At 44.4% G+C, this 19,883-nt stretch overlaps 1 protein-coding gene across 1 annotated transcript; it reads left to right on the forward strand.

The window, feature by feature from the left end:
- The first annotated feature begins 97 nt into the window (after positions 1-97).
- On the forward strand, positions 98-18,201 carry RAB21 (RAB21, member RAS oncogene family). Its single transcript, XM_040409977.1, has 7 exons — positions 98-425; positions 5,439-5,498; positions 5,954-6,061; positions 9,227-9,290; positions 12,025-12,079; positions 12,189-12,277; positions 17,553-18,201. Exons 1-7 carry the CDS (start codon positions 273-275, stop codon positions 17,687-17,689), a joined length of 666 nt encoding a protein of 221 aa, XP_040265911.1. The 5' UTR covers positions 98-272; the 3' UTR covers positions 17,690-18,201.
- The last annotated feature ends 1,682 nt before the right edge of the window (positions 18,202-19,883 follow it).

The raw sequence follows: 19,883 nt of genomic DNA on the forward strand, positions 1-19,883 counted from the left end.
CCCGGAGAGTCACGCCCCTTCTATGGCCTCGCCCCTGGACGACGTGACCACGCCTACTTATGTCCACCTCTACGAGCGGCTCCCTGACACCACGTGATGAGGAGAGTGACGTAAGAGGAAGAAGTCGCCATTAGAGGGAGGCGGATAGAAGGGCTTGGAGCGCTTGGCCTGTCAGTTGTCGGTGCGTCTACCGTTAGGAGAGACAGGGCCGCTCTCCGGGGCTGCGTTTGCCCTTCAGTGCAGGCTCCGTGTAGCCCGCTGCGTTGGTGTCCATGGCGGCTGGAGGAGGCGGAGCTGGAGCTGGGGGCAGCAAAACGTACTCGTTCAAGGTGGTGCTGCTCGGAGAGGGCTGTGTAGGGAAGACGTCGCTAGTGCTGCGCTACTGTGAGAACAAGTTCAACGACAAACACATCACCACCCTGCAGGTGTGTCATGGCCGCCGTCACCGTGTTTTCCAGTACAGGCACTGGGCACCCCTCATGCCAGTCATGTCTGCTGGGGGGGCATGGATATTTCTGGCTATGGAGACCCTGGAGCTTGCCCACTTGTGTTCCAGGTGGGCACATTGGGGGGCACTCTGTGACTTGTACCCCGATAAGGACCCTTTAAAATTAAATATGGCACTACAGCCCTTGGGAAACTACAACTCCCACCATACTGCAGTCACTTTAGTGGGAGTTTCAGGAACAACCTAGTAAGTTTGCATGCTGAGAGTTGTAGTTTCACAGCAGCTGATGCTTACCTTTTCTCTAGCTGGTGTGGGCTAAGAAGTACATTTTTAAAGGGTCCCTCCATTTTTCCTGGACTGATCCTGCCCCATCAGTCTGGTGTCACTTTGCACTATGACCAATGTTACCAGCTTGGAGGGGGTAGGGCTGTGCCATGTGCAGTGGATCAGTGCCAGGGAGTGGCAGTGTGTCACTCTCTTTTACGGCAGATTTTGGCAGTGACCATTGGTATGTGCCGCCGGCTACCTCCGTGCTGGAGTCTAGAAGTCGGTGTACTACTTTGCACACATTTGGGGTGGACACGGGGCCTCTCCAGTGGGGGGTGTTCTGTAAGTGCCCTCGCTCTGGTCGTAGCTTCTCATTGTTTGCTGTGTCATTCACTTGGTGAGCAGTTATCGAGCTATCAAAAGCTGGAGATAGGCCTCATGCACACGACCGTTGTTGTGTTCCGCAAAATGTGCTTCCGTTGTTCCGTGATCAGTTTCCGTGTCTTCCTTTATTTTTGGAGGATCACCAGACATGAAGGAAAGTAAAAAAAAAAAGAAAAAATCTTGTGTGCCTGTTTTTTCACGGTCCCATTGACTTGAATGGGTCCGCGAACCGTTTTCCGTGAAAAAAAATAGAACAGGTTATATTTTTTCGATGGACAGGGAACACGGATCATGGACGCGGATGACAAACTGTGCATTAGCCGAGTTTTCAACGGACCCATTGAAAGTCAATATGTCTGCAGAAAATCACGAAAAACGGAACAACGGACACGGAACACAACGGTCGTGTGCATGAGGCCATAAAGGGAGTTTTCCTCCACTGATGGGCCTCATGCACACGAACGTATTTTGTGTCCGTTCTGTGTTTTATTTTAATTTTTTTTTCCAGATAGTATATGGCCACATTCATTTCAGTGGGTCCGCAAAAAATGCGGACAGCACACTGTGCTTTCCACATCAGTATGTCTGTTCTGTAGCCCCGCAAAAAAATAGGGCAAGTCCTATTGTCTGTTTTAGGCATTGTTATAATGGATCCGCAAAAAAACAAACTAATGTCATCCTTTTTTACAGTCGTGTGCATGGAGGGGTCTGAAATTCACATTGTAGGTGCATTCCCACTCTGAGAGACTGAATAAAAAAAAAATAATTCAGGAAATCACATTGTATGATTTTTAAAGAATTTATTTGTCTCGCACTGCTGATCATAAGTATTTGAACACCTGAGAAACAGCAAGAATTCTGGCTCTCAAAGACCTGTTACTGTGCCTTTAAAAAGTCCACCTCTACTCCACTCATTAATCTAACTTAGGCTACTTTCACACCTGCGTTAGGTGCGGATCCGTCTTGTATCTGCACAGACGGATCCGCACCTATAATGCAAACGCTTGTATCCATTCAGAACGGATCTGTTTGCATTATTCTTTTGAAAAAAAAATCTCTCAAAACGGATCCGTCTTGACTTGCATTCAAAGTCAATGGGGGACTGATCCGTTTTCAATTGTGCAGTATTGTCAGTGAAAACGGATCCGTCCCCATTGACTTACATTGTATACGGATACGTTTGGCTCTGCATCGCGAGGCGCTGCAAGCAGCGTTTTGGTGTCCGCCTCTAGAGCGGAATGGAGGGAAACTGATGCATTCTGAACGGATCCTTATCCATTCAGAATGCATTGGGCTGAACTGTTCAGTTTTGAACCGTTTGTGAGAGCCCTGAAACGGATCTCGCAAACGGAATTCAAAACACCCGTGTGAAAGTAGCCTAAGTAGCACCGGTCTGAGCTCTTTAAAGACCCCTGTCCACCCAAGTCAGACGCCAACTACTACCATGGGCAAGACCAAAGAGCTGTTAAGACACCAGAGACAAAATTGTGGACCTCCACAAGGTTGGAAAGGGCTACGGGGCAATTGCCAAGCAGCTTGGTGACCATAGATCAACTGTTGGAGCAATTGTTAGAAAATGGAAGAGGCTAAAGACGACTGTCAGTCTCCTTCGGACTGGGGCTCCATGCAAGATCTCACCTTGTGGATAATCACTGATAAGAAAGGTGCGGAATCAGCCCAGAACTACAAGGGAGGAGCTGGTCAATGACATGAAGAGAGCTGGGACCAAAGTTTCAAAGGTCACTGTTGGTAGAACACTACACCGTCATGGTTTCAAATCATGCATTGCATGGAAGGTTCCCTTGCTCAAGTCATCACATGTCCAGGCCTGTCTGAAGTTTGCCAATGACCATCTGGATAATCCAGAGAAGGCATGGGAGAAAGTCATGTGGTCAGATGAGACCAAAGTAGAACTTTTTAGTCTAAACTTCACTCGTGTTTGGAGGAAAAAGAAGGGTGAGTTGCATCCCATTAACACCATGCCTACTATGAAGCATGGGGGCATGGTAACATCATGCTTTGGGGGTGCTTTTCTGTGAAGGGGACAGGACGACTGCACTGTATTAAGGAGAGGATGAATTGGGCTATTTATTGTGAGATTTTGAGCAACAACCTCATTCCCTCAGTCAGAGCATTGAAGATGGGTCGTGGCTGGGTCTTCTAACATGACAACGACCCAAAGCACACAGCCAGGATAACCAAGGAGTGGCTCCGTAAGAAGCATATGAAGGTTCTGGAGTGGCCTAGCCAGTCTCCAGACCTAAATCCAATAGAACATCTCTGGAGGGAGCTGAAACTTTGTGTTGCTCAGCGACAGCCCCGAAACCTGACAGATGTAAAGGAGATCTGTGTGGAGGAGTGGGCCAAAATCCCTGTTGCAGTGTGTGCAAACCTGGTCAAGAACCACCGGAAACGTTTGACCTCTGTAATTGCAAACAAAGGCTTCTGTACCAAATATTAACACTGATTTTCTCAGGGATTCAAATACTTCTGTTCAGCAGTGCAAGACCAATAAATTCTTTAAAAATCATACAAAGTGATTTTCCTGAAATATATATATATATATATATATATATATATATATATATAATTTTATTCTGTCTGAGTGGGAATGCACCTACAATGTGATTATCAGACCCTTCATGATTTCTAAGTGGGAGAACTTGCAAAATCGCAGGGTGTTCAAATACTTCTGTTCCTCACTGTATATAGGCTGCAGTTTGCTGGTGCTTTACACTGTGACTCTATTCCTGACCATTAAAGGGGTTTACTAAGCTTTAGTCACCTGCAACAGGTCCCTGCGTTCCAGAGTCTCCGGTCTGGTCCTTGTCGCAGCCAACACTCCTGTTGCTGCCTGACATATGACCACCCGGGTCATCCACAGTATGTAGTGGACGTGATGGCCTCGCTTCCTGTCTGACAGAGACCAGACCCACAGTCCTGAAATGGGGGGACCTGATGCAAGCGAGTACGGCTTCGTTCTTTGTTTTATAAGCCCTGTGCTCCCCTGGATTACCCCTTTCAGGGGCTGTCTGACCCTCCTAGTCTATATATACAAGCAGCATCACTGCTGCAGAGTAAAAACTGGGGGACAGCTGGAGTGTATGTGTGGGGTCAGTGAGGATGGAAGTGAGTAGCAGTTTTTTTTTTTCCTGGAATTTACTGAATTTTATTTTTTTCTTCCCCCACAGGTTGGGAACTCTAATGAGTCTAAGGTGGAATTGACATGAGTAAAGCTCTATATAACCTCTGTCTGAACAGGGCTCTAGTAGGGCATCCATACAGTTCTGTGACCTGCTGGTCTCACATCCTGGATGAATGTTCCATCAGATTGCGTGTTCGCACCGTAATATGGTGTCGTACAGTAATCCTGCTCCATTAGGATCCCCTTGTAGAGCTGTATTTCTATCTTTAGTCTTGGGCTGTCCTGCTAACAGGCATGTCCGATCCTGGCATTGTTTGCTGGTCAGCAGGCGGCATACATGATAGGAGTGGGAGTCATAAGGCATTCACAAGATGTTGTCTCACAGCTTTCGCCTGTACACCCTGAATGCCTTTTGATGTCATTACAGACCTTGCAATTGAACAATTACTCGCCTAATTTACCGTCATATCTGCTAAACACTCTTGTGATTGTCTGCTTTGCGTTCATTCATAGAGGGTTACAAGCCAGAAACGTAGGGTGCGGTGCCCCAAATAATCGGGCTCATGCGTCATCAGTCTCCATGGCAGATGACTAATCTGTTATGAAAAGTTTTTTATCCCGTTGGTTTATAGGTCTATACAACTTTTTTAATTTTTTTTTTTTTTTTGAAGATCCATGACGGATCGGCAAAAAAACACTAGTGTGAAAGTAGCCTCAGCTGTTTGAAGAGGTGACGTCACTTGGGTGAGTTCTGCGTCCTCGGCCTGTGATGCCATGTCTGTTGGTCATACAGCCTGTGTGCAGCTCTGTCCCATTCAAGTGACATCTAGTCAGTACTCGTGTGTATGGCCAGGTTTTCCCCACAGTGGATATTTATCCCTTACCCACAGGTAGTACAGGGATGCCGAACCTACGGCCCTCCAGCTGTTGCAAAACTACAATTTCCAGCATGCCTGGACAGCCTACAGCTATTAGGGCATGCTGAGAGTTGTAGTTTTGCAACAGCTGGAGGGCTGTAAGTTGAGCATTGATGGGGGTAAATGTATTTTATACGGTGAAAAATAGTTTTTTGTGTTTTTAGTGTTTTATTTTGGTACTATCTTGTGAGCAGTATTACTTACTTTGACTTGTGATTTTTTTTTTTTTAGACTGTTGGCACTTGACTAATTCTTGTGACTCCGTTTTTAATTTCAGGCATCCTTCCTTACAAAGAAGTTGAACATTGGAGGGAAAAGGGTGAACCTTGCGATTTGGGTATGTACCGTATTTCTCTGTATAGGAAGGGAGAGGCTCATGAACACATGGCCTGAGACCAGTGGGGAAGAATGGCCCTGCAAAGTCTCATTGGGTCCTTGATGCCTCAGACATAGTGATGGGGTCATCTGGCAGAAACCAGGAGGAGGCCTTTCCTCAGTGTGTATTTGGAAAAGACGGCTATGGACCATCAGAAGACCTCGTCCACTCAGGCAGTATATCTTCTAGGTGGCAGGAAGGCATGATCTGGGATAAAATGGGGGTTGGTGTAATATAGCATGTTTTCCCCATTCACAGTGCTAGATACTGAGTAGTTCACACAGCATTTACAGTGGAAAAGCTAATGTTACAGCTTTGGATGAATGTTTTAGAAAGCTAGAAACCTTCCAGATGAATGTCTCTGTGTGACACCTATTGCATCTTCCTGGATTGTAATCGGCACCTCTTTACTACAGGACACGGCTGGTCAAGAGAGATTCCACGCACTCGGCCCAATCTACTACAGAGACTCTAATGGAGCTATTTTAGTGTACGATATCACAGATGAGGACTCCTTCCAAAAGGTATCCCCTGGCCTGCTTAACCAAGGCTGTTACATGTGTACATTGCTCACCCCGGACCTGTGCTTTTGTCCGGGTTACAGAAGAGAATGTTTGTTAGGACAGTTTTGCTAATGTACTGATTTCAGCTTAGAGGACACGTCCCCTATTCTAACATGTCCATTTTAGTAACTACTTGCAGTCCCCATGTAAATAACAGTTCTGGAGCATCTGTTCTTATGACTCTATTGTGCCATTCCTGTATTACTCCTGCAGGAAGTTCATGAATGTATTGCTAGCAGTCTGCAGTAAGGGTAAAGATGAATGTTAAAGAGGACCTTTCATCGGTCCAAACATTGTGAACGAAGTAGCATGACCTGTACAGCGGCGCCCAGGGATCTCACGGCACTTACTATTATCCCTGGGCGCCGCTCCGTTCTCCCGTTATGTCCTCCGGTATCTTCGGGGACTTGGTTATAGTAGGCGGAGACTTAGGGGACTTGGTTATAGTAGGCGGAGTCTGCCCTTGTTCTGCTGGGCGTCTCCTTCTCCCAGGCTGTGAGCTCTGCGCTGCGATTGGCCAGCGCTACAGCCTAGGAGAAGGAGACGCCCAGCAGAACAAGGGCAGTCTCCTCCTTCTATAACCAAGCCCCCGAACATACCGGAGGACATAATGGGAGAATGGAGCGGCGCCCAGGGATAATAGTAAGTGCCGTGAGATCCCTGGGCGCCGCTGTATATGTCATGATACTTAGTTCACCATGTTTGGACCGATGAAAGGTCCTCTTTAAGGTCCATTCACATGTCGGTAAATGTGTCCGCACCTGTTCCGCAATTCTGTGGAACGGGTGCGGACCCATTCATTCTCTATGGGGATGGAATGGATGTGGACAGCACACTATGTGGTCTCCGCATTTGTGGAGCGCGGCCCTGATCTTCCTGTCCACGGCTCCGGAAAAAATAGAACATGTCCTATTCTTGTCCGCAATTGCGGACAAGAATAGGCAGTTCTATGGGGGTGCCGGCCAGGTGTATTTCGGATCCGCAATGCACTACGGAGGTGTGAATGGACCCTTACCAGTAGGGGGTGTGTCCCTGCACAGTCTGACACCAGCAGCACTGATTGGGCAGAGTCACACCTGCTGCTGGTAACATTCAGCAGTACCTTTTTACTGCTGGCAATTAAATTGTAGACTTCTAGCAGGAATAATACATAGTCATAAGAATAGTAGTTACTGAAACTGATGTGACAGGTCCTCTTAAAATGGGCTGTTTACACCTCATATTCACATGCCATAACTGTCTGATAGGTGCATGTTCCAGGTGTCTGTCTACAAAATGAGGGTCCCCTTATGCCTTATTCACACCATATGTGTTTTGCGGATCTGCAAAACACTGGCAATGTGCGGTGCGCATTTTGCAGACCGCACATCGCCGGCACTATAATAGAAAATGCCTAATCTTGTCCCCAATTGCAAAGAGTGAATAAACATTATTAAAAGGTGTGGAGGAAGAATGTAATATTGGACAACCCCTTTAAAGGGGCAGATTGCAATATTTGCTAGTTGTCTGATAAATGAGGGTGCCGCCTCTGGGACCTGCACCAATCTCTAGAACGGGGCCCTCAAATCAAACGAGGGTGCGCTGTGCAAGCATGGCCAGCCTCCATTTACTCCTATGGGAGTGCTGGAAATAGCAGCGTGCCGGTGTTCTGCCAAATCTCTATACCTTGCCAAAAGTCTATACCGGAAGTGACGCGGCCACCAAGGAATCAGCTGGAGGAGGATGTGCGCGGCCCACCAGCTTAGCACCGCGTGCGCACTTAGGGGTATAGAGATTTTGCAGCGCAAAATGTTTCATCAGATCTCCCTAGCCCTGAGTGTGCACGCGCCCACAAATAATCAGTTGCAGTTCAGCTCTACATATGTGGTGAGCTCGGTATCCAGCACTCAGCTCTGCGGCAAGGATGAACTGCAATTGATTTGTGGGCGAGTGCGCACTCAGGGGTAGGGAGATCTGATGAAACATTTTGCGCTGCAAAATCTCTATCACTAAGTGCGCACACGCGGTGTACGAAGTACTTCTATCGCGGCACTGCAATAATTCTTTTCTAAGCTGGTGGATGTGTGCTTGCGCAGCGCCGCGCACACACTCCTCCAGCTGATTTCTTGGCGGCCTCATCACTTCCGGTATAGACTTTTGGCAAGGTATAGAGATTTGGCAGAACACCGGCTCGCCTCTTTTTGGAACTCCTATAGAAGTGAATTGAGAGTACGCCACACATGTGCAGTGCGCTCTCATTTGCTTTGGGGGCCCTGTTCTAGAGATACCTGTGGGACCCTCACCTATTGGACATTGGTGGCATATCCTAGCAATCTGCCACCAAAGTGTGAGATGGGCCAACCCCAGGAGCACTGAAGGTTTTATTTTATTGACTGTGCTGCAGTTATATTGTGGGATTTGCTGTACAGAACATAACAAGGATGGGTTATGTGAAAGGTTTGTCCAGTTTAGTAAACCCATGGTATGTTATGTATATTGGCATTCTTGAGTTTTCTCTTCAGCTGATACAAAGAGCGCCTCTCGCTCTGGCAGTCCTGTCCTGCATTACACAGACACTTGAATAGACTTGTGTAATGCGTCTTTATTTATTTTATGCACTTATATAGCACTACTATATTCTGCAGCGCATTATGGACATTAGCATGCAACTGTCCATTGGAGCTCACAATCTAAGTTCCCTATCAGTATATATATTTTTTGGGTGAGTGTGAACAAACGGAGGAAACCCACGTCCATGGTTAGATTCAAACCTAGCACCCCAGCGCTGCAAGACACCAGTGCTAACCACTGAGCCACCGTGCTTCCAAAGGGACTCTTCAAACAAGTTGGGGCTGTTAAAAGTGGAGAATCCCACATATGTTAAAGGGGTTGTCTGATCTGGACATTTTATGGTATGTCCACAGGGAATGCCATGAATGTCCAGTTGGTGAGGGTTCCACATCTTGTGCCCTGCTCTAAAACGGGAGTGGATCCCAGAGCTACTTACACCTGATGGACATTTATGGCATAGATTGTGGTTATGCCATAAATAACCGAAAGGGACAACTTCTTTAATAACCAAACTTAATTATTTGGTGTCAGTCTAAGTTTTTGTTCATGTTTTATATGGATCTTTTTATTTTCCAGGTAAAAAATTGGGTGAAGGAACTGCGGAAAATGCTGGGGAATGAAATCTGTTTATGTATAGTAGGTAGGTATAATTTTAAATGGATGTTCTTGAGTTAAAGGCCTTGTGCACACGGTAGTATCCATAATGAACCGGTTCTGAATACTGCACCGGTATAATTCTAGGGGTCCATACAGTATCTGTGTGCCTGCATCAAATCTGCTGTTTGTGAAGATACCCTTTGACGTATTCTCCCCCTTGAATGTTTGGCAGGGCCTAATAGGCAGCATTACACGGACGGGATTAATGCAAAGCAATACAGAAGTACAAATGGCTTTAGAAAAATAAAAGCAGAAATGGACCTTCCTCCGTTATCAAAACCTTTTATTAGTAGTAAAAATTACCATAAAATCCGCACAGTGAACACATAGGGTCACCTCAACCTCAAAAAATAAAAAAAGGTACCAACCAAAAATACCCTCATCCCTCAAAAAACAAACAAGCCCCATACACGGACAGAAAAGTCTAAACCTTATTAGTGACAGAATATAGAAAAACTAACACCTATTTTATTTTGTGCAGTAAGTAGATAAAATATATAAAAATACAACTTGGTATCACCATTATCCCACTTGTCATTTATAAGCAAATCCAAAGAAACAATGGGGGTGGGGTGAACTCATCCTAAGCTACCCCAACAGAGGTGTGAAAAGCGGATGGCTTTTGAAAGACTGGGATGGAAAAAAAATGCTCGGCCCTTGAGAGGCTGTTCACACAATTAAAATCTGTATTGGTTCCATCATGGAAGATGGCCATGGAATCTGCTATCAAAACATCACCAATAGCCTCCCGTTGACTTCAGTTGAAAAAACACTGTATATATCCACATGGTAGCAGGTGTGTGTTTTTTTTTTTTTTGTGTTTTTTTTTGGAATCCATTTTAGTGGTGTTTTTGCTACCAGAAACGCTTCAGAATTTTCTCTGCTCAGGGCTGGATGGTAAAAAGTGACAAAAACGCTTCTAAGAACTCTAAATCCTGAACCAAAAGCTTTCTAAAACTCTTGTGAATACTCTCCACCAAATTAGAAATCTGTCCCCAAAAACGACCTGTTTTCAGCTACTGATCTGCTACTGATTTTTCTGCCACGGATTGCAGCGCTTTCCACATCCTGGCATGTCCTTTTTAGTAAATACTTGTGTTCTGGAACAATTTTTGTCCTTAGAAATCTGCATTGTGTCATTCCTCCTGGAAATTTGGGGTTAAATGGTGTGTTACCAGATGGCAGTATGTCCCTGCGCAGTCTGCCAGTGTCCAGTAGATGCTCCACAGTTCTTACATGGGTAATTGAAGTAGTTAGTAAGACAGATGTGCCAGGAGTTGACTGCTTCTCTTGAAAAGGGTTTTCCAGCCTTTTGGCCTTGTTCTCCCACTGCTCTTCTTGGGGTTCCTGGCTCTGTTCTGTGATCTTCGATGTTCCCAGTCATTGCTGCATTAGCACACGTGACCTCGTCTGGAAGTTTACAAGCCAGATACTGGTAGATCACTGGGACGATGAGATGTGCAGCAGGTGAGCATGAAGGGCTGGAGAGCCCTTTTAAAGGAGTGGCAGGTAGAGCATGTGCGTGGAGATCGGGTATAGAGCAAAACAGTGAATGGAGCAGATGTGCGTATGCTCAACCTGCCATTCTGTTTGATCAGGGGGCCTGCATGGTATGTAACCCCTTGTTCACATGCTTGGCCCACGATCTATTAGTTATTAGGTTAGCGTGAAATTGCCTGACTACCCCTTTAGGGTACATAATATACCTGCCACTAAGGGGTTATAAATTATGGAAACATCAGATCACACTGCTTTGCTGTACATGTGGGGGTTTTGTTAACAGGGTGTCAACGCTATACGATTTTTATTGCCATGTATCAGCAGCTTGTAGACTGCTCACGACTACAGCCCCCGGCATCTGATCTGCACCATTAATGAACAGCAGTTGAATTTGCAAAATGCCGCCACAGGGAAGACCGAGCAGGGCACTGCAGCATTAACCCTATGGATGGCGGCTCCCTCAGTGCCTAACGTCCTCAAGCCTGCCATGCTATAAGCCTATTAAGCACAGCATAGTAGGCATATACTGTAAATTGACTGCTGGTTTGTTCCTGAAATGAATAATGCTTTGGTATACGGAGTACACCAAAGCACTATAGAAGCAATCAGTTTGTGAAGTAACCTAAAATAAAGTATATCTAAGAGAAACAAAAAAAAAAATTTTTTTTTTTCTGCAAATGTTAGCACCTGTATAGCGCCCAAAAATTGTGTTCTTCAAATAAAAAATACATTGACTAAGAAATACACATTATGGCTTAGAATGAGGTAACATAAAACATTTTCCTTATTGCTATTATGGGTCAAAGATGGGGAGGGGGGGGGGGGGATGTATTGGATATCGCTGTGATTGTACCAACCTACAGAATAAAGAGTTAGGGCTCATTCAGAGGACCAGATCTCTTTTGCAGTCTGTAGTGTGGATCAGCAACACATGGATACCGGCTGCGCGCATTCAGAACAGAATGGTGAGCCCTATGATGGAAATGCCTATTCTTGCCCGCAATTGGGCAAGAATAGGACACGTATCTTTTTTGCAGGGCCACGCAACGTAAGTATAGATGCGGACACCAATTTACGGTTGTGTAAATGAGCCCTTAATAAAAGTTAATCAGAGGGCAATAAAACTTATCCCATGAAAAAAAGTCCTTGCTTTATGTAATGATTTGTATCACAGTACAGTCATAATTTGAGCCTTTTTTTTTTCTTCTCCCAAATAGGAAATAAGGTAGATTTGGAAAAAGAGAGACATGTCTCTGTTCAAGAAGCAGAAGCGTATGTTTAATCTGATTTCATTACTTTATTTTTTTTAATTTTTTTTTTTTTTTCTTCATCTTTTAAGTGAATCTTTGTGAATTCCTTGCTTTTGGTCTTTTGTTCACAGGTATGCAGAATCTGTGGGTGCAAAGCACTATCATACTTCAGCCAAGCAAAATAAGGGAATTGAAGAGTTATTCCTTGATCTGTGTAAAAGTAAGTATTCTGGGTGATTTTCCTAGTGTCATTACAGGCAGTTTCTCCTTGTTCTAAAAGGTTAATTGCAACAGGTTGACCCAGCAAAATTATATAGCGCTATATAGTGGCCATTCAAATTAATGGTGTGATCTTGTATTAGGCTACTTTCACACTAGCGGCAGGGGAGTCCAGCAGGCTGTTCAGTCGGGTGAATAGCCTGTCGGATCTGTCCTGACGCTAATTCACGTGTGCCCCCGGACTGCCACTCCGTCCCCATTGACTATAATGGGGGTGGAGTTCCGGCAGCGAGCGGCAGCTAAACTGAAAGTGCTGCATGTCGTAGTTTTAGTTCGGCTGCCTCTCGCCGTGCGCCGCCGCTGTAACTCTGCCCCGCCTCCATTATAGTCAATGGGGACGGAGCGGCAGTCCGGGGGCACACGTGAACTAGCGGCAGGACAGATCTGACGGGCTGTTCACCTGCCGGACCAGCCTGCTGGACTCTCCTGCTGCTAATGGGGAAAGTACCCTTTCCCAATCAGCAAGGGCGTTAGTTGTTGCCACAACTGTGGCAGTTCTTTCTGGCTAATGGTACCCCCCCTTTTCACATCTATATGCTCTAGGGAATTGATTTTTAGAAAAAGCCATTCCAATGTAAAACTGTTTTAGGTTAAGAGACTTAAGGGGACTCTATCTTAAAATGGGGGTCCTGTCACACTTTTTTACCCCTAAGTTATACCGTAACATTATACCTCATGGTAATAGGTTTGTGTGGAACAAAGTGTAAACTCCCCCCACCCCCCTTGAAGGGTCACACTTGCTAGGATATGTAACTACAATCCAGTTCCACAGTGAAGTGATGTGTACTGGCCTTGGATTGTAACAACATATCCCAGCCTTAGCCTTTGGGATGTCATTCATGCCACAACTATGACTCCTTGGGAGACTGGTACCACCCACATGACTATTTTAGGGTAATTTTACATGCAGTGAGCTCTACGTTATAACTTCAATTTAAACCAAGGGACAGTTTAGACAGGGGCATCTGTACAAGCCTATTACTGTTGGGTATGAAGCCACATTGATGGGAAGAAAATGTTGACAGGGTCCCTCAAACTCTTAAAGGAGCTTTCCGGAAGTAGAGTATTGATAGATCATCAATATCTGATCAGTGGGGTTCCAAAGCCTGGCACTCCACTTATCAGCCATTTAAAGAGGTCATGGCACTGCAGTGAGTACAGTAGCCTCTTCCTAGGCCAGTGACATCATGTTCATCAGTCACTTGCCTTAAAGGGCATTCATTGGTGGCATATCTCTAGGATATGCATAGGGGTGGGTGCAGTCGGCTATTTCCAGAACTCTCATAGAGAAGTATGGTCACCTCTATGAGAGTTTTGGGAATAGCTGAGCGCTAAGGGCTCTTTCACACGAGCGAATGCCGTGCGGGTAATCCACTGCGTGAAAGAGAGCCAAGCCCCGTTCTGCACAGCAGAGACACGGAGCAGTAACATGACTGATAATGCTCCGTGCCTCTGTGATCTTTTTACTACAAAATCACAGTGACAACTTTATCTCACTGATTTTGTAGTAAAAAGATCAGAGGCATGGAGCAATATTGATGATCCATCATCAATACTCTACTTCCAGAAAGCTCCTTTCACAGGATCCGCTCGTGCAAGAGCCCTTAGCGCTCAGCTATTTTCAGGACTCCCATAGAAGTGAATGTAGGGTGGCCGTGCTTGTGCGGTGTGCCCTGGTTCACTTTGAGGCCCTGTTCTAGAGAGAGCTGCGGGTCCTACCGTTGCAACTCGCACCTATCTAACATTGGTGACATATCCTAGCGATATGCCACCAATTTGTGGTAGGGAGTATTTAGAATTAAAGTTGGGAGTGATGGCAGCTAAAGGCAGGTTTCAACTGCTTTCACTCCTAACCCAATTTCTAAAGGCTATATCTCCCTATATACATAAGTCTCACATCTTTAGCTGTGTACTCAGCCAGTGTGGAGGATGAGAGGTGGGGCAGTAAGGGAGCTGAGAGGGTTCAGGGAGGAAAGAGGATAGCATGGACTTCTGTACGTGTCACGTATTTCCCCCTCTATCAGTCAGACAGCATACTTGCTCTGTTGCATGTGTTTTTTTATTTTTCCCTGCATGAAAGGAACCTGATGATGAACTCTTAGCTATCTTTGATACATGTTACATGCTACAGTAATAGCGATAGATATCATCATTAGAGAGAAATCTTGTTTTACCCCTCGCACAGTTGCTTTGTCAGAAAAATTGAAATGTCCTGGGTCTTTGAATGCAGCAACACAATAAGATTTTGTTCAAACGGACAACGCCGTAAAAATAAACCTCACAAAATGTTAAAATTGCTATTTGTTGCCCCTAAAAATAAGTGAGTTATTTAATACATGGTCAGGTCCATAAATATTGGGACATCGACACTATTCTAACATTTTTGGCTCTATACACCACCACAATGGATTTGAAATGAAACAAACAAGATGTGCTTTAATTGCAGACTGTCAGCTTTAGTTTGGGGGTATTTACATCCAAATCAGGTGAACGGTGTAGGAATTACAACAGTTTGCATTGATTATTATTATGTCCCATTACTTTTGGTCCCTTAACAAGTGGGAGGCACATATGCAAACTGTTGTAATTCCTACACCGTTCACCTGATTTGGATGTAAATACCCTCAAATTAAAGCTGACAGTCTGCAGTTAGAGCACATCTTGTTCGTTTCATTTCAAAACCACTGTGGTGGTGTATGGACCCAAACATGTTAGAATTGTGTCGATGTCCTAATATTTATGGACCTGACTGTATGTACCCCAAAATGGTTAAAAAAAGATATATAATCTATCACTGCTGGAACACAGAGGGGAAAATGGTACTGGTCCTTAAGACTAAAATTACAGTACTTTTCTCTTTATAAGACACACCTAGTTTTTTGTGGAGGAAATTAAGAAGAAATATTTTGAACCAAATGGTGTGCTTTTGGTGGGTTTTGAACTAGTGTGTGTGTGTGTGTGGGGGTCTTAATGAAGTTCAGGGACTGCTCCGGGCCCTGATAGCACCCTTGTTTACATGTCACTGGCACATTGCAGGCCGCTATGCCTATGCAGCACGTAATTGAAGGCAATTTATATACGTAATGGGTAGTTGTACATAGAAAAGCGAGTCACAGAGGCCAACTACCTAAAATATAACTTTTAATTTCATGTTTAAAATATTACACGGTCCCTCACCTGGGGACTAATAAACATACAACACTTACAAACACACACTGGAGGCCAGATGTAAGTGACAGACAAAGTGGCTCGTGTTGATGGTACACACACAGGACAAACCATCCGGGTCTCTAGTGTATCCCTATGGTGTCCCTGGACTTATCTCAGCCCGGAGATGCACCCTGATGGTGGGAACACTCCGTCCCCGTGCCCAGTCTGTCTGTCCTTAGAAGGCCCTTGTAGCAAAGAGACCCATATGGATGTCCGGGTCATGCATCAACAAGAAAGAATAAACAAGCAGAAGTAACGGTTATTCCCCAGCGGTCAAGATAGAGAGGTTTCTCACAGCATGTGGACATCCAGATCATGCATCAAAATTAAGACAAATTGGAGGTAACGGTTATTCCAAGACAGAGGTGACGGCTATAAACAATCAATGGATACAGGAATAGCCCCAGGGTTATTGTGCCAGCCCTGTTGGGTAATGCCCAGGAAGGTACAGACAATTTATCAAGACGGATGGCACTTTACCAGCAGTATGGAATATCAGGTTTCCTGTGGATGTCCAGATCATACATTAACATTAGTGGAGAAAGACATGTTGGAACAACGGTTATTCCACAGCAGTAAATTCAGAATCTCAGAAATGATAGTCACAGTGGTGTAATTTGATTATCAACCATGTCAAAACAAACTGAATGCGCAATAGAACGATAAAGCAGTATATCCCGCTGGGTAGCTCTACCAACAGCATAATTTGTTGCACTCAGTCCAAGATCTTACAACATGGAATATTACACTCAATACAAAGTCTCTCAATACAGAGTCTCAACGCGTTTCCCCTTCATTCAAAGGTTCATCAGGAGACTATTACAAGAGATAAAGAGAAAGATAGGTTGCTTCTATAATGAAGCGGCTACATGGCCCTTTCAAAAGTAAATGAAAAGAAAGGAACCAAAATAGCCGGAGCACCCCGAGGCGGTGTTCCACTTTAGTAGACCAATACAATAAAGCAGGAGGGGACAGAGTAATGACGATAGAACTCATAGATATGTTGTACTTATCCCATCCTTAGATCTCTCCATATAGTGGTCCGCAGTCAGGGGTACTCCAGGGGGCTGAAAAATGAGGCTCCAACTTGCAGATTCACACACTGACTATTTTATACTCTGCAGGTGAGGGCGGTCTCCCCAGTGTCCGCCTCCAGTGTGTGTTTGTAAGTGTTGTATGTTTATTAGTCCCCAGGTGAGGGACCGTGTAATATTTTAAAAGTGAAATTAAGTTATATTTTAGGTAGTTGGCCTCTGTGACTCGCCTATGCAGCACGGCCTGCGATGTGCCGGCCATGTCCTACTGCTCTATTTGCTTTATAAGACACACGGCCACTTTGTCCCCCCCCCCCCCCCCCCAAAAGTGGGGAGAAAGTGCATCTTATAAAGCAAAAAATACGGTAGTTTTGTCACTTCAGTCACCCAAGTTGTGCCTCAACTTTATTCACATCACACACAAATTCAAAATCTGCAATTAGAGTTTTTTTTGTTTTTTTTTTGTGGGGGGGGTGTTATTTCCAATTTTAATGTGACTGTTGGTGGATCTGGGAGTTTATCAGAGCACCCCTCAGACAGTGCACCCTGTGGTATATGCCTTTACATTGTGGTGGTCATATTTCATATAAAAACGGTTAGTGGGAACACTAAATCTTCATAAATCACTGCGAGAGGTGCACCACAATGATGTGCAACTGACAACACTGGCTAATCCCTCAAGCTGATGTTAAGAACTGAGACTTTGGCCAATGTATTCCTGTCAGGAAGACAGTGGAGCCCTTTTGCACCACCGTCAAGGTATCTCAGCGTGACATGGGTTCCTACCACTAAGCTACAGAGTGCAGATTTTAAATCTGTATTTATGTAGGTCAGTTTATGCAATGGGTTTCAAGGCATAGAAATCATGCTGCAGATTTTGCTGTGGAGTTTTCTGCCATGTGAACGATGCATGTACTTTACTGGATGGCAGTGTCCAAGTTATAGATTAACATTGAACTTTAATTTCCATAGGAATGATAGAAACAGCACAAGTAGATGAAAGAGCCAAAGGTAACGGGCCAAGCCAGTCAGGAGCGTCTAGGAGAGGAGTACAGATTGTAGATGACGAACCACAGGCACAGAGCGCGGGCGGATGCTGTTCCGGATAAATGTGTGAACTGAGCAGATACTTGTCCTATCAGGAAGATTGCCATATTCCAAGTCACCTATTCTTTTACCATTGGGGTAACCGAAATTAACAGTATTTAAATGAGGAAATAAAGTAACAAAATACGAGACCAAGCGGTATACTGTCGGAGTGCGTGACCACAGAATTGGCATTTTCTACAGCTGATAACCGAGCAATTACCAATGGCCTTTTTACATATGGTTTTTCTTTAATGAAGAATAATATGCATGTAGAAAAGACCTACTTAAAGCTTCATTTATATTCTTTTTTAATCCTGTTCTTTATTTAATAACTTATGTACATTGTTAGGACGGTATGCACTTTGCTGCATTTTGTGGAAAACTAATTATATTCTAAAAAAACGCATTCCCCAGCAGATATCAGTCATATTTTTGCAGGGTTTTCACATGGTCTAACTGTTCATTTTGGTTCTACTTAATTCTATCAAATCTGGTCTATGTGCTTTACATATTAAATGTTTTATCTGCCTTCTTTCCCTGTGCGAAATATGTCCTAGACCAGTGGTGGAGAACCTTTTAGAGACAGAGTGCCCACTGTCCTAGACTGTTGTATGACATTGCCGTTAGCAGGTTTTCTTAACACTGTTCTGCAAGTGACCTTTGTCATGTGCTAACTCTTCTCACCTGTCCTTAGGACTTGCTCTAATCACAGCGATTGCTTTACACATACACCACCGGAACATAGTCCCGCTGATCAGTATATAAAATTATATCTATTGCTTGTTTCATCAAACCAGCACTTTGTTTGGTACCTATTGGCCCTCCGCCCATGTAATTGCTATTATTCGTTGTAGAATAAATCATTTATGCTTAACAATGTCACTTGTTATAAAAATTAACTTGAAATAATTGGCTTTAAATTTTTTTTTTTTATATATATATATATACTACCCCTGACCTCTAGTTCCGGCGTGTTCTTACAATTTCTTTTTCAAGTCCTTAACAATAACACTGACCTGTTTGAAGCTTTACCATCAGTTAAGTAGTTCTGAATGTCATGGTATTTGTGGTTCCTCGGAAAATTAATTTTCACTTGTATGATGGGTTTCTCTGCACTACACTTGTAGATAAATACAGGGGGTTTGTGGGAAATGGGGGCAAAATAATGTTTGACATCCATTTTTGTTTTAATTCACAAAGAAACAGTAAAGGTAATGGTCAACTATCTGTATAGAAATCATGTGACTTATTTTTCGTCTTCACCTTCATGCACTCATAGAAATGGGTTAAAAGGGTTGTCTGGCTGGTTAAACTTCTTAAAAAGGATCAGGGGGACATGAAACAAAAGTGATACTGTCTTCAAGGGAGTATGTCACCTTCAAGATTAGTTTTAACATAAGTATACCAACATGTAGGGTAGGTGCCCCTAAACAATACCAGCATGGGCAGGGCCACTTTTAGCATGTAGTGGAGCTGTGTGTGTACAGGGTGCATGTAGCAGTGCAGGAAGTCTGGTAGGGACTCGATAACACAGTCTCTGACTCATTCGATTCTTTTAACTAATAAACTCTCAGACGATTCTCTGAGTCCCTGCAATAACTATACATTGTAATTACATCAGTCTGCTTCACTGCAGCAGAGCTGTGTTTGCCAGGAGCGAGTCCCTCCTGACCTTCGGTTCACTTGAGAGCCGACTCAGCAAGTGAACCGAAGATCCAATTCATGAATCTGTTCTTTTGAATGAACTGATTCGAATGAACCGATTCATGAAAAAGATCCGAACTTCCCATCTCTACGGAAAATCTCCAGAGTCCAGACACCCTCCGGCTTCCTCAAACAGAGTTTGCCTGCCAGTAGTTTTAAAAGTTATAGGAACAGACCCTAGTAAGTGTATAAAGCTTAGTTAGAAGATTATAACCAGCCCAAGTGGTCACAGACAGAAAGAAATAAAGGTGTTGTGTCTGTCTTCTATGGCCCTGGTCCTTCCCTTCCTGCCTGCAAGCTGCACATTGATCTCTAAAAGCAGGCATTAGGGCAAGAAGAAATATACATTACTGTATGATGACCACAAGACTATTATACTGAGGAGGGGCTTCAAAAATTGTTGTCCTGACTCCTTACAGTAGCGTCTCCTTATGGCTGCCCCCATACAGTGTAACGTCTCCTCCTTGTGGCTGCCCCCATACAGTGTAACGTCTCCTCCTTGTGGCTGCC

Source organism: Bufo bufo, chromosome 1 (genome assembly GCF_905171765.1).
Source record: "Bufo bufo chromosome 1, aBufBuf1.1, whole genome shotgun sequence".
Taxonomy (NCBI): domain Eukaryota; kingdom Metazoa; phylum Chordata; class Amphibia; order Anura; family Bufonidae; genus Bufo; species Bufo bufo.